We start from the raw sequence: 12,698 nt of genomic DNA, 5'->3' as shown, positions 1-12,698 counted from the left end.
AGAGAACATGTGGCTTCCACACTCCATACTTCATACTTACCTACCTCCCTGTCCCTTTCTTCCCTTTTTTTCTTTCCCTCTTCCTCCTTGATCTACACTGATCTGTCATGGTATTGCTTTTCGTCTTATAGACCTTGATTCTATCTTCTTGTAGTATCATCACTACATATATCCTGCATCCTACAATGGCGCGCCAGAAGCAAACAAAGCCCGTTCAACGGACTGCCTCGTCCGAGTTGATGAATATGCTCCCTGACGATTCGTCTGCTCAGTCGAAGCAGAATGGCAGCGCGGAGGCGGTGGTCACGACTGATCGCGCAACAGACAGCAAGGCGCAAGAAGCTGCAGACACCCCTGGTCTGATGCAACTTGCGATCTGTGTGCTGGGAATCTATGCCTCCTTGTATGTTGTATGGCGAATTGTCTGTGTATACACAAACTAACTTGTTTCCAGCCTCTCATGGGGCGTTCTACAAGAGGCTATCACAACAGTTTCCTTCCCCGTCCATGCGCCAACCGCCGAGATCCCAGAACCCGCGACAGAGAAATTCACCTTCTCGATCGTGTTGAACACTATACAATCCACCTTTGCTGCAATCACCGGCTTCCTATACCTATACTTCTCGACTCCCAAAGGCGCGAGTGTTCCCTCGGTCTTCCCTACTCGGAAGATCGTCGTTCCTCTTGTCCTCGTTAGCATTTCGTCCTCTCTCGCATCGCCTTTCGGATATGCGAGTCTTGCGCACATTGACTACCTCACTTTCATTCTCGCCAAATCATGCAAGCTGCTTCCTGTGATGTTCCTGCACCTGACCATTTTCCGCAAGCGCTATCCCTTGTACAAGTACGGCGTGGTCCTCCTGGTTACGCTCGGCGTCGCGACATTCACCTTGCATCACCCGGGAACAAGCAAGAAGGTTGCTGCTTCAGCTGCTAAGGGCCAATCGGGATCGTCCGCATGGGGAATCTTCCTCCTCTCTATCAACCTGCTACTTGACGGACTCACGAACACAACTCAAGACCATGTCTTCACCTCTCCCCAGGTCTACACCCGCTTCACGGGTCCGCAGATGATGGTGGCACAGAACGTCCTATCCACTCTCCTGACCTCGGCATACCTGTTAATCATGCCCCATCTCTCCTCGACCGGCATCATCCACGCAATCCTGCCTATTCCGATTCCGCCATCCACCGAGACGGAACTCGCAGCAGCAGTGTCCTTCCTCTCTCGGCATCCCGAGGTCTTGAAGAATGTTCTTGGTTTTGCAGCTTGTGGTGCCGTCGGACAGTTGTTCATCTTCTACACCCTCTCCAGGTTTTCGTCTCTACTTCTGGTGACGGTCACGGTGACGCGTAAAATGCTCACTATGTTATTGAGTGTCTTCTGGTTCGGCCACTCGCTTTCCGCTGGCCAGTGGCTTGGAATTGGCCTTGTCTTCGGCGGCATTGGCGCCGAAGCTGCTGTGCAAAGGCAGGAGAAGAAGGCTAAGGCGTTGGCTAAAAAGACCGCATAGACATATTTTAGCTAGTAACTTTGTACATAGTCTCATATTCTTCAATCTAGACTTTTCGTTCCATTCAACGACGTCCACCCCATCCCATTAGATTAGTGTACTCCATAGAGTACTAGCAAAGCAAACAAGTCATTAATACGTAGCGCAGTGATGTCCAGACTTCAACAGACAGGCATAAAAAACAGCAATCTTATATATTCACAGTATAACAAAGCAACCCCTCTACTTCCGCCCCTCAACCATGATAATATGGTATCCGAAGCCCGTCTTCACGTCCACATACTTGGGGTTGCCAGTCGTGCTTGGCTCTAGTTCGTACGCGGCCTTTTCAAAGGTCGAGTCCAGGCTGCCTCGTGTTTTCCAGCCAAGGGAGCCGCCTATCATGTTCAATTAGCTCTATTTGCTCCTACATCCTGTCTCCTGTCTGCTTTTGCACGAAGAATTGGGAAAGCATGTGATTCAAAAAAAAAGGAAGGAATGGAAGGGCTTACCCTGCCGAGCTTTATCTTCCGAGTACTCTCTCGCAACATCGTCGAACTTCCCACCGTTGCGGAGCTTCTCGAGGGCTTCTTCTTTCTTGGAGAATTTCTCGCACTAGATTACACAATTAGCTCGGAGTCTGCAAGAGGACACTCTAACCCTGAAAATTTGAATAAGTGCATCTGATATCAATGTATCACGCATTGTACATGCGCAAGGCTAAGCAGATGCAGATGCAGTATGAAATGACCCATCACATCACATCACAATTCAGCCAATCCAAGCCGATGCGGAAGAATATATCATGTATGCATGCACCACGCAACAGCAGCATAATATATATCGTCCCCACCAGCTTTTCCTCCCAATAAACTTCAACCCCAACCCCAACCCCAACCCCGTTCAATCCACTCAACCATAAACAGGAAAGAAAGTGTGTTCGAACTTACAAGAATGTGCCGCACGTTAATCGAGTTCGCGGCCTTTAATCCCTTGCCGCCCTTATCTTCACTCTTTGACGAGTCTCCGGCCTTCTCCTTCTCCTTGCCTTTGCCCTTCTTGTCGTTGGCGGCGCCCTTCTTGTCGTTCTTGCCCATTCTGAGTATTGAATGCTGGTGTAGATGGTGTAGGCTCTATTGAGGGATTGAGTGTTGGTTGTTGGTGCGGAGGGGTCCGGAGCCGTAGATAAACCTTGCTGTGCGTATTCCTTGAGATCAAGCGTCGAGATGAGACCAAGATGTCAACCTTTTCTGTAGATGACGGGTAGTGCAGCAAGCTCAGCGGCGAGGCTGTGGGGCGTAGTGAGAGCGAGAGTGGAGAGAATCGGAATCTGAATCTGAATCTGAATCTGAACCTGAGCAAACGAAACGAGCCTGAGGCAACTGGAGTTGGAGGTTGGAATTGTGGAGTGAGCGAGTGGTCCTTCACTACTAGTTACTAGCAGTGTACGAAGTAGTGGCACTGTAGCAAAGCAACTTCCAGTATACAAAAGGTCAGAACCAATCTGACGAGGAGGTCCATCTAGATATGCCCTCTTCTCCAGCTCCAGCTCACTCAGCCCCATGCCCTTAACCCCATCCCAATAATAAGAATCCATAATGGAGTGAAGCAAAGCAAAGCATAGGCAAAGAAAGTAAAACATCGGCGTCCCCCATCTCCCAATAACAATCTCGGCGTGCCCCGTTTTCGTCCACCAGAGGCTCGAGACATCGCGACACAGCGCCGATTGAGACTCCAGCAGCAGCAGCACGAGCAGGAAAGCTCCATCGCCATGCAGTCACTCCCGTAATTAGTTTAGCAAGCCTGACTGCCCTCGGAATTCTGATACATCAAACATTCATCCTGCAACCCCGTTCGCTTCCCCGATAGGCTCTCGGAACTTGCTGGGGCTTGTTTGCACGGGCTCGATCGGCCGGTTATCAAGGTTCAGGCTTAGGCCTGGTCTATACCAGGTTCTCTTCTACCTCTCCTCCACTCCTTCGAGCTTTTAAGTTCGAAGATGGACAAAGAAATCAACCTTGAGGCCTCCCGCATCAAGGAACTCCCGCGCGAGGGCCAAGATGCCTTTTACATTGCAGAGTTCATCTCGGAGGAGGAGGAAGCCGTGCTGCTGCAGAAGGTGGGTTGCTTTCTTTGTTTCTTGTTTTCCTGATTGATATCCCCACTGTCCACGCACCTGGGCGTCGGTATTTACCTTCCCTCTGCTGCTATTCAAGGTTTCTGGAAGGATGTTCATTCTTTGTTCAACTGTGCTATTCAGCTAGCCCCTCACCCACCCTCCTCCGTCCACCCCAGCGCCCACCCACCATGCACCACTACCTGTTGGTTCTCAGATCCTCTATGTCCATACAACCTCTATCTACACAATCCCGATTACCTGACCCCCAGCACCAACCCCGTCCCCTCTTCCCCCTTTCTCCATCTAAACTAACACCCCCAGATAAACAACCCAACACCCCCCTGGACACACCTAGCCCACCGTCGCCTAAAAACCTACCCCAGTCCCCTAACACCATCCAACACCCTCCTCTCCTCCGCACTACCCCCCTTCCTCACAAACCCCATAGTCACCCGCTTCGAGAAGCTCAACCTCTTCGCAACATCCCCGCACAAAAGCCCCAACCACGTCCTCGTAAACGAGTACACCCCAGGCCAAGGAATCATGCCACACGAAGACGGCGGCGCTTACTGCCCGCTGGTGGCGACGGTTAGTCTTGGAGGAGCGGTTGTCTTGGATCTATACGAGAAGGGCAACTCCAACTGCTCACCAGCTAGATCTTCTCAGGAAGCAGAGGCAGAAGTAGAGGACAATGGCACTGGGGTGAGACTTCGAGAGAGTGACTCGCGTCGGCGGCCGAAGTACCGGATCCTACAGGAGCGGCGCAGTCTGTTGGTTACTCGGGACAGTCTGTACAGGGATTACTTGCATGGAATAGCGGAGGTGGAGAGGGATGAGGGGGTAGGCCCGGATTCGATTGTCAACTGGGGGTTGTTGAGGGAGCCGGAGAGGTATAGCTGTGGGTGGAATGAGAGGGAGATGCGGGTGAGTTTGACGTATCGGGATGTGCTGAGGGTTGCGAAGGTGGGGGGTGCGATGAAGTTTTTGAGCAAGCGGTGACTTGAGATTGGAATTGAGACTGAAGGTTTGATTTTTCTCCCTGGGTTAAGACTAGAAAATCATCGGAATCATGTTCCACTTGCCACGGACCGCGTCCTCGCCGAACTTTTGCCTGTACCATTCTCGAGTTGTGGATGCTGTGATGCCTAGGTTGATGGCGACGAAGACCAATGCTGATAGCAAGGTCTTGTTCACAATCTCGCCTCGAGGAGCGCCTAGAACTGCTAGAGACAGATAGATGACGCACTCGGCGGTGTAGTGCGGGCAAATGATTCTGCTAAACACAGGGTGAGTGGGCAGAGTGTACTTCTTCAGTGTGAACAAATAATGGTGGCAGTCATGCTGAATCCCCGATGCAATGAGGAAGACCGGAAGTGTGAGAAGCGTGCGTCCGGAGAAGCGGCTCGCCAGGCGAAAGCTGTCTAGACTCACTCTGTAAGACAGAACCGTCCCTGCGGTGCCAATCAGTCCAAGCCCTAATCCAATATATGTTCCGACGCACCTGCTCCTTCAATCCACACTGCCACTGCGACTGCCAGGTAGAAGCCCAGACCAGCGAGCCAATGAACGAACCACATTTTTGAGCCGGACGGCTTGGAGAAGCTAAGACATTCATGTAGCCGTCGCACCCCCTGGATCAACATCAAGCCACTGCAGAGCATGACCTGATTGATCGAGATCGATTGCTGCAAGCGTTCCGGGCGGATTCGACTCGCGATGGCCTGGAATGCGGCCCCGTGAGACAGCAGCTGCAGCGCCCAGAAACCCGACGACAACACCGAGATGACGTAGAACTGCGTGAAGTAACTGTGAGGGACTCGCAGAGTAGCGACGTAGTCGAGGGCGTGTGTTACCGGGGACGCGCTCGCCGGCGAGGCTGAGGTCGATTTCGAGGCCGAGGCTGGCGCAGTCTCCGACTCGACTGCAGCTGTTGAGGTTGCACGAGCGCCGTAGGGGATGAAGCGTGACCGGAGTGAAACTGGCAGGCTCACGGAGAGGATCTGGGGCATTTAGTTTGCGTCCGTTCTAGAAGAAAAGTCGACAATGCCGACGCAGTAGCTCGGTTTCCATTGCATCGTCAACAATGTTTCATACCATGCAAGCTGCAAAGAGGAAGAAGGCTCGAAGGGTGTCGACCGCGTCCATGTTGGTGACGGAGAGGGCCGAGTCCACCAGGTGGGCGATGAAGTCCATGCTGAACTTGTGCTCAGTGAAAATCTGATGAATTAGCGGATTTGTTTCTTGTCGCTGAGAGTGCTCCAGAGCAGCGAAGACTGGTGAGAAGCAAAGAGTGATGAGGAGGCTTCGAAGTCCCGAGGTCTCGTCGGTCAGTGGTCTCAGATTTGATTACGATACATTGTCAACAGGCAGGCTGGGATCGCAGCCCCGTTCATCAAACAAGTCAGCATCGATTCAGTAGGAGAGCATGGTACTGCCAGTAATTATGGTCGGACCAGCAAGGAGATGGACAGCTGCAGCGCAATCAGCATTCATCCAACTCTTTGGTACTTTCGACCACAGGCCATTCTGCCCGTGGTCACGGGATCCCCTTGGAGACTGTGTGGCTTTCCCCTCTTTTCCGTCCCGTGACTTTCAAACGAAGCTGGCAATTTCTGCGCTGATCATTCTGAGCGAAAAGGGGGGCAACTGTGTGTGTGGGGCGATAAGCTGAGCAGCAGTCGAGTTGTGAGAGGTCAGAGAGCAGCAGATCAAAGTGGACTGCGCCAGAATGCAGCACGGTCTAAGCCGCAAGCGGGCAAGCTCTCAGCAGCAGAAACATATAATTGGCAGGCCAGTTGAGCAAAATGGATGCCTAGCAGGTCTGCCTTTGGCGGGCGAAGTTGGCACTTTCCAGGGAAACCCCCTGAAAGCCTGAAAGCGAAGGCGACCTCACTCTGACTCTCTCATGATTCATCCGCCACCCCGCTCTTTGGGCCTTTGCGCGTCTCTCTTGCTGCAAAGAGCTGAGTCGTGCTCACATGTCTGTCCCGGTCTGGAATGTACTTGGGAACTCTCCCAGCCTGAGGTTGCAGCCAACTGGTGGTCACCGGTTGAAGCTTGACTCGAGAATCGATTATGGCACCGTAACTTTTAGGGCGTCCGTTTTCGAGGCATGATTAGCACGAGACCGACAATTATTGCTCGAAGCTAAGGTCTGAAAAGATGCCGCGTCTGTGACTAGGGTCTGACGGAATTGATTCGAGACATGAGAGCATCCAGTCAGATTCGCCCTGGACGGTGGCCAAAAGCGATCTTGAAGACTCGTTTAAGGTTGTTATGGTTACTGCTGCTGTGCTTCTGGCAGTGCCATTCGCTCTCCAAGGTTGAGCAAAGAAAACCCGGTGGTCGCCTCCATGGCAGTAGGAGTCGAATAATCGAAAAATGTAAAGGCGAAAAGTAATAATAATTTCGACGGGCTCCTTTAGTCCCAGCCTGAGGCCACTCATCTCCCCAGTCGCAGACCCAGTTCCAGTTCCAGGCGTGGTGGACAGCAGTGGACACCACTCGACTTGACCTCTCTCTTCTCTCTCCTTCCTCTTCCTCCTCTTCCTCTTCCTTCCATTTCATTTCCCACTCTCCACCAAAACAACTCACACCCCCCCTCGATCCTCGATCCTCGACCTTCGCCTATTACCTTCGACTCCTATCTCCTCCTCTCTTATACGACCCATCTGACTCCATTCATCGACCATCTGCACGATTCACGATCATCAGCTAGCCTACTTAAACGACCTTTCTCTCGCGACCGCTCCCTACCTACCCTTGAGACGCAACCTGAGTCGACTGGGCTCTCGTCTCGTGAGCCCATTCATCCCTTCCAACAGCAATCATTCATTCCACACTTCTCGCCGTTCAGTCCTCGCCGCCTTTACCTAGCGTGGACCACTCCCCGCGCACAACGCCTGGTGTCCTTCACCCCCAAGCCATACTGTCCATTACGGCCTCCAAAAATGTCGAGCAGAACCCCAAGAAGTCGAGTGTTACCGCTATGAGTGATGTTGACACTGTCCCCTCGCTGCCGGCTGTCCTGGATCCCAGACAACACAACGCGTTTGCAGTCAAGGTGAATAGACAGTCTACACTAGGGCCAGCCGCGCCCAGGAGAACCTCGCTTCCTTCAGTCTCCCGAACTGAAGATGCTCCCGCGACGGAGTTAGACTCTGCTGCTGCTGATGGCGATGGACCCCCAAGCCCCAAGGCTGATTCGGAGGCAGAGACCATTATTCAGTCGGGACGCGAGTCTCTATCGCCGGAGAAAAGACGCAAGTTCATCAAACATGAGCCAAAACGGCTTGATGATGGACGTGATCGAGGTGGTGAGAATGAGCTGCCCCCAAGTGATGTTCAGGTGAGGAAAAGCAAACTGGTCGAGGATGATCTTGTTAGAAGCGACCGTGAACCGCGTCCGGCGAGCCCCCGTTGGCGGGAAACATCTCCGTCGATAGTCAAGGTGGAGAAGTTCGACGACTCTCAATCCGTGTCCAGCAGGTCCGAGACCACCAGAACCTCGAGGAAACGGAGCTTTAGTGAAAGCATTACCGGCGAATCGGACATTGGTCGACATGAACACCACAAGGACTCGCCGCTTCGAAGCCGCGAGGAACATATACTTAGCAACGGTGTCACCTTTCCTCGACCTGCATCCACCGATCGTTCCGTATCCCCGGTTCGCCAGGCTCACAAGCGAACGGCTTCTGGACCGCAACTGTCCAACGGCAGCCAGCATAAGAAGAAGAAAGCTCCTACGCCTTTGATCACCGGATTTCACAGGCAAAGCTCTGAAGATCGACAATCCATTTCATCAGCGAATGGTTCGCCCTTACCGAGTGCTCATATGCGAAAGCTTCTCTCAGCTGATGGCACGTCCGCTTCTCCTGCCCGCCCCACCAATTACAAGAAGTTGCGTGATCAAAATGGTAGAACTCGCCTGGCACGTGCGTGTGCAGCGCAGGAATTGGAATCAGTGATTGCACGACATGAGGAACGGCCAGAGGACCTGAATGTTCCGGACAATGCTGGAAACACCCCACTGCAGATTGCGTCTCTGGAGGGTAGCGCCCCTATAGTCAAATATCTCATTGCGGCCGGATGCGAAGTCGAAACTTGCAACATTGATAAAGATACCCCTCTGATAGATGCGGCAGAGAATGGCCATTTGGATGTGGTTAAACTCCTCTTAGACGCCGGAGCGAATCCACGAGCAGTTAACTCACAGGGTAACGAGCCGAGTGATCTGGTCCCGGACGATTGCGATGAGATTCGACTTGCGTTGGAGGAAGCAAAGGCAAAACCGCGCCCGAACCGTCGCTCAGAGGAAACAACTGCCCCCCCAGTGCGAGAATCATCCTCGCGCCGGATATCTGCCGCTAGCCCGCGGGATTCCCCTCCCGTCAGTGGTGCGCGTAGCCCTCCATATTCTGGGGCGGCTGCCTCGAAGCGCAAAAGCGTTCGTAGTGAAGCTACGAGGAACGACTTATTGTGGACCAAAGCTACCCCGGAAAATCTCCAAGCCTTTGCCGCCAAAGGTGACATTGCAGGTGTCGCAAATATCCTCAACGTTGGCCAAAAAGCCGATACTGAGTCGATGATTGCTGCTGCAAAGGGTGGCCATGATGAAGTTTTGTCTCTTCTGCTTGGTATGGGAGATGCTAATCCTGATCCTGCTCCTGTGCAAGGTGGCTCTCAAAAGCCCGGCCATAACACCCCGATGTTGGCCGCGATTGGTCGCGGAAATCTTGCTGTTATTAAGCTTTTTTTGGACCAGCCGGGATTCAATCCGGCCCGCCGCCTCTACGACGGTCTGACCTACTACGAACTTTCCAAAAAGCGCAGAGCGGACAATTGGGAAGAAGAATACGACACCCTCAAAGAAGCCTACGACAATTACATTCGGACCAAAAAGCGAAAATCAGATATCCCATCACCGCGCCGCGCTCGGGATCACCAGAAAGAGAACAGACGTCCTGTGCGTAGAGAGTCTCATTCACCCATATCACGCCCACGGAAGCATGGAAGCCCTGGACCCCGTGAAGTTTCAAAGGATTCTACCATGGCGAAGGAAAGGAAGGGAGTCGCTCACCCGCGGGACAAGTCAGGGCCTGGGATCCCTCGCACAAGGCCGCTTCATGATTCGGAATCATCGCGGACGGACGCTACCAAACAGAAATCGTTGCATTCAACAAAAGATGGGGATTTCAACCGAAGCGATGATGTGGTAAAGAGAAGGCGCTTGATAGCCGGACGTCCACCACATGATCGAGATCGAAAAATACCCAACATACCTTCATCAGACTCATTATCAGGTCGGGAAGATAGTATCAAGGCCCGGCCTGATCGTTCATCAGAGCCAGCTTCTAGAAATGCGGTACTGAAACGTGGACGTAGCAGTGCTAGTCCCGAGCGACCTCGTTCTCGCGGGTCCGAGGCCGAGCGTCACCACCGTGATGTCTCGAAAAAGAAGCGAAGAGTTCTATCTGAAGAGGGCGCACCGAATGCCACTAATGGGGCATTGAAAAGGTCTCATACAGCGCTAGCCGACGATGGCATCAAGTCCCCTCGACAAAAGCATGGTGCTCCTAGTGATCTGAAGCGCGATCGCTCGCAAGATCCACGTGCTACATATGTCAAGTCATATGATCGGGATTCGGTGAAAGAAGAGCGCGAAAAACATGAGCCGCACGATCTGACGGATATTCCCATGGACGATTCACGGCCGGTGGAGAAAGACAACTTCCAGTCGAATGCAACGGCACAACGCAAATCCGAAAAGCTCGAACCCGAAAATGCCGAGCCACCTGCACCTAGTGAGGCAGACAAGCAACAGTTGTCAGAGAAAGCTGAGCGGGAACGACTTGCGGAGGAAGCACGGATTGCTGCCGAAGCGGACAAGGCTCGAGTTGAGAAGGAGGAAGAAGAGCGAGTAGCTCGCGCTGCCCGTGTAGCCCAAGAGAAGGCCGCCGAGGAGGAGCGCAAGCGCAAGGAGGCTGAACAGCGCCGAATCAAACAAGCTGAAGACGAGCGTCAAAAGCGACTCGAGCAAGAAAGACAGCGACTTGCCAAGCTCCGCCGGGAGCAAGAAGAACACGAGCAACGTCGTCGGGATGCTCTTCCTAGTCGACTCTGCATCGCAGCCAATCTCGTCGGATCGAATGACTCACAAGCTCGCAGCCACTCATGGCTTAGGAAATTTATGCCAGTGGTCACGGCTGAAACTAAGCAGCTTGACCCTGATTGCGGTGTAGAGCTTGCAAGCGAAAGATGGGTACCAAATTTCCTCGTCGCCCCTTTGCTAGCCACAAACGATCTCCAACTGTCTCAATATGCGGCTTGGGAGAAGCGCGACGTAACACCTTCTCAGCGAATGAACTTGTGGCGCGTTACACGACGAATGCTGGTGCAAGCGGACGATACCGATTTCTTGACGGCATCATTTGGACAAATCATGCAGAAGGATAGCGAGACCAGAAGCAAGTACTTTGACATGGAACATGTTTTCTGGGTCAAGGTATGTCTACCGTTTGATAGTTCTGGGAGGTCTTACACTAACTTTCATAGCTTTCCGACTTCATGGACCTTGTTCCTCATATTCCGCACCTTCACGGGCTAGATATCCGGTTTTTGAAGATGCATATTGATCAGGAATCAGCTCCAGCCCCCTTTGCGCCGCCTCAAGTGAATGGGGTACACGGACCCCCCCATGTTGACGCTGCTGAGATGCTTCATGAGCAAGGCTTGACGAATGGCTATGGGCACAGCCGGCCGAGTACATATGTCTGATTTTCGACGTGGTTCAGTCCGCAACTGTACAGATGGACGATTTTCTTTACGTGTATGACTATGATACCTCTGTTGATGTAACGCGATACACGAGTTAGTAGTTGGATAGACCGTGCAGCGTGCTGTCCGTATTCCTGAATACCAGTTAATATTGAAACTGTACTCCGTACGGCAAATGCTAGAGAACTTGAGGCCCTGAAGGATTATAATGAGAAAGTATAGAAGGAGAGGCACGTGACGGGTGATTATTATCGTCACGTGATTCTGACTAAGGAACGTAGGGCACACGGACCGGGCAATCTAGGCGAGAGGATGGAAATTAGCGTCAATCCCACAACGAGCTTTACCACTCACCACCACCACTCTTCGAGGATATTCCGACATTCAACAACCGTACTAAACAATCATCAAAATGGTGCGTACACCCTGGCCCTACACGCCTTGCCGATGCAACAGTCCTCATCAATGGCGCCAAACCCGCACCAGCACCAAGCTAATAAAATGTGATTAAAACAGTCGGACGGAGAAGAGACCCAATCCAACCCCCCCGTCGCCGCCGATGAGGTCGAGGTCCCCGCCGAGTCCGGCGCCGGCGGCCAGATGTCCGTCCTCGATGCCCTCAAGGGTGTCCTCCGCATCTCCCTCATCCACGACGGTCTTGCCCGTGGTCTCCGTGAGGCCGCCAAGGCCCTCGACCGTCGCCAGGCGCACATGTGCGTTCTGAACGAGGGCTGCGAGGAGGAGGCTTACAAGAAGCTCGTTGTTGCGCTCTGCTCCGAGCACAAGATCCCCCTCATCAAGGTTCCCGATGGAAAGCTTTTGGGCGAGTGGGTTGGTCTTTGTAAGTCTGCTCCACATCATATTCCTATCAAAGAAGGGAAGAGTTAGGGAGCTGGGGCTAATGTCTGTGCGTGTTTAGGCCAGCTCGACCGTGAGGGTAACGCTCGCAAGGTCGTCAACTGCTCTTGCGTCGTTGTTAAGGACTGGGGTGAGGAGTCTCAGGAGCGCTCCGTTCTGCTCAACTACTTCCAGACTGAGCAGTAGAGTGTGACACACTTCTGATGCCTTTCTTCGGATATGTGGAGGATTTCGACTCGGGATTGAGCAGTCGAGTGGGCGAGATAGAGGAGATGTGATTGATGGAGGATCTGCTGGAGGGGTTTAACTATCTGTCTGCTGGCGAGGTTGCCATTTTTGCGTCATATTTCTATCTACCTGTCTCGCCGCTCGTCACTGTGAAGGTCGGGGGGATTCTATCTATTGGACGATGAAAATAAACGAAGGACTGAACAAACATAAAGCTTATTTCT

The 12,698-nt window shown here is 52.7% G+C and overlaps 6 protein-coding genes across 6 annotated transcripts; 3 read left to right on the top strand and 3 right to left on the bottom strand.

The window, feature by feature from the left end:
• The first annotated feature begins 2 nt into the window (after positions 1-2).
• Positions 3-1,583, top strand: BJY04DRAFT_63369 (UDP-galactose transporter HUT1). The gene is made up of 2 exons (XM_073720775.1): positions 3-403; positions 455-1,583. The coding sequence occupies exons 1-2, from the start codon at positions 186-188 to the stop codon at positions 1,512-1,514; spliced, it is 1,278 nt and encodes a 425-aa protein (XP_073571128.1). The 5' UTR covers positions 3-185; the 3' UTR covers positions 1,515-1,583.
• Position 1,584: 1 nt separating this feature from the next.
• Positions 1,585-2,683, bottom strand: BJY04DRAFT_63365 (peptidylprolyl isomerase). The gene is made up of 3 exons (XM_073720774.1): positions 2,444-2,683; positions 2,006-2,108; positions 1,585-1,891 (listed from the first exon to the last, which is right to left on the bottom strand). The coding sequence occupies exons 1-3, from the start codon at positions 2,588-2,590 to the stop codon at positions 1,737-1,739; spliced, it is 405 nt and encodes a 134-aa protein (XP_073571127.1). The 5' UTR covers positions 2,591-2,683; the 3' UTR covers positions 1,585-1,736.
• Positions 2,684-2,977: 294 nt separating this feature from the next.
• BJY04DRAFT_189601 (uncharacterized protein) lies at positions 2,978-3,399 on the bottom strand. The gene has a single exon (XM_073711392.1). It carries the CDS (start codon positions 3,264-3,266, stop codon positions 3,048-3,050), a length of 219 nt encoding a protein of 72 aa, XP_073571126.1. The 5' UTR covers positions 3,267-3,399; the 3' UTR covers positions 2,978-3,047.
• A 35-nt stretch (positions 3,400-3,434) lies between these two features.
• BJY04DRAFT_63305 (uncharacterized protein) lies at positions 3,435-4,849 on the top strand. The gene is made up of 2 exons (XM_073720773.1): positions 3,435-3,612; positions 3,934-4,849. The coding sequence occupies exons 1-2, from the start codon at positions 3,493-3,495 to the stop codon at positions 4,609-4,611; spliced, it is 798 nt and encodes a 265-aa protein (XP_073571125.1). The 5' UTR covers positions 3,435-3,492; the 3' UTR covers positions 4,612-4,849.
• On the bottom strand, positions 4,663-5,805 carry BJY04DRAFT_218481 (putative 3-oxo-5-alpha-steroid 4-dehydrogenase; the record flags this gene model as incomplete). Its single annotated transcript, XM_073716317.1, has 3 exons — positions 4,663-5,063; positions 5,114-5,612; positions 5,707-5,805. The coding sequence occupies 3 exons, from the start codon at positions 5,803-5,805 to the stop codon at positions 4,663-4,665; spliced, it is 999 nt and encodes a 332-aa protein (XP_073571124.1).
• A 1,381-nt stretch (positions 5,806-7,186) lies between these two features.
• Positions 7,187-11,735, top strand: BJY04DRAFT_189596 (putative histone deacetylase complex subunit (Hos4)). Its single transcript, XM_073711391.1, has 2 exons — positions 7,187-11,116; positions 11,167-11,735. Exons 1-2 carry the CDS (start codon positions 7,601-7,603, stop codon positions 11,386-11,388), a joined length of 3,738 nt encoding a protein of 1,245 aa, XP_073571123.1. The 5' UTR covers positions 7,187-7,600; the 3' UTR covers positions 11,389-11,735.
• The last annotated feature ends 963 nt before the right edge of the window (positions 11,736-12,698 follow it).

The sequence above is a fragment of the Aspergillus karnatakaensis genome (genome assembly GCF_047715665.1).
Source record: "Aspergillus karnatakaensis strain CBS 102800 unplaced genomic scaffold BJY04scaffold_25, whole genome shotgun sequence".
In the NCBI taxonomy this organism is placed as follows: domain Eukaryota; kingdom Fungi; phylum Ascomycota; class Eurotiomycetes; order Eurotiales; family Aspergillaceae; genus Aspergillus; species Aspergillus karnatakaensis.
This window is presented reverse-complemented; position numbering and strand designations above follow the sequence as displayed.

Excerpts from the sequence above, each read along its gene's own strand:
- BJY04DRAFT_63369 (XM_073720775.1), top strand. The coding sequence starts at position 186 with ATGGCGCGCCAGAAGCAAACAAAGCCCGTTCAACGGACTGCCTCGTCC. Across the intron at positions 404-454 it reads CTGGGAATCTATGCCTCCTT|CCTCTCATGGGGCGTTCTAC; the intron begins GTATGTTGTATG and ends ACTTGTTTCCAG.
- BJY04DRAFT_63365 (XM_073720774.1), bottom strand. The coding sequence starts at position 2,590 with ATGGGCAAGAACGACAAGAAGGGCGCCGCCAACGACAAGAAGGGCAAA. Across the intron at positions 2,109-2,443 it reads TTAACGTGCGGCACATTCTT|TGCGAGAAATTCTCCAAGAA; the intron begins GTAAGTTCGAAC and ends TGTGTAATCTAG. Across the intron at positions 1,892-2,005 it reads GGAAGATAAAGCTCGGCAGG|GCGGCTCCCTTGGCTGGAAA; the intron begins GTAAGCCCTTCC and ends TGAACATGATAG.
- BJY04DRAFT_189601 (XM_073711392.1), bottom strand. The coding sequence starts at position 3,266 with ATGGCGATGGAGCTTTCCTGCTCGTGCTGCTGCTGCTGGAGTCTCAAT.
- BJY04DRAFT_63305 (XM_073720773.1), top strand. The coding sequence starts at position 3,493 with ATGGACAAAGAAATCAACCTTGAGGCCTCCCGCATCAAGGAACTCCCG. Across the intron at positions 3,613-3,933 it reads AAGCCGTGCTGCTGCAGAAG|ATAAACAACCCAACACCCCC; the intron begins GTGGGTTGCTTT and ends TAACACCCCCAG.
- BJY04DRAFT_189596 (XM_073711391.1), top strand. The coding sequence starts at position 7,601 with ATGAGTGATGTTGACACTGTCCCCTCGCTGCCGGCTGTCCTGGATCCC. Across the intron at positions 11,117-11,166 it reads AACATGTTTTCTGGGTCAAG|CTTTCCGACTTCATGGACCT; the intron begins GTATGTCTACCG and ends TAACTTTCATAG.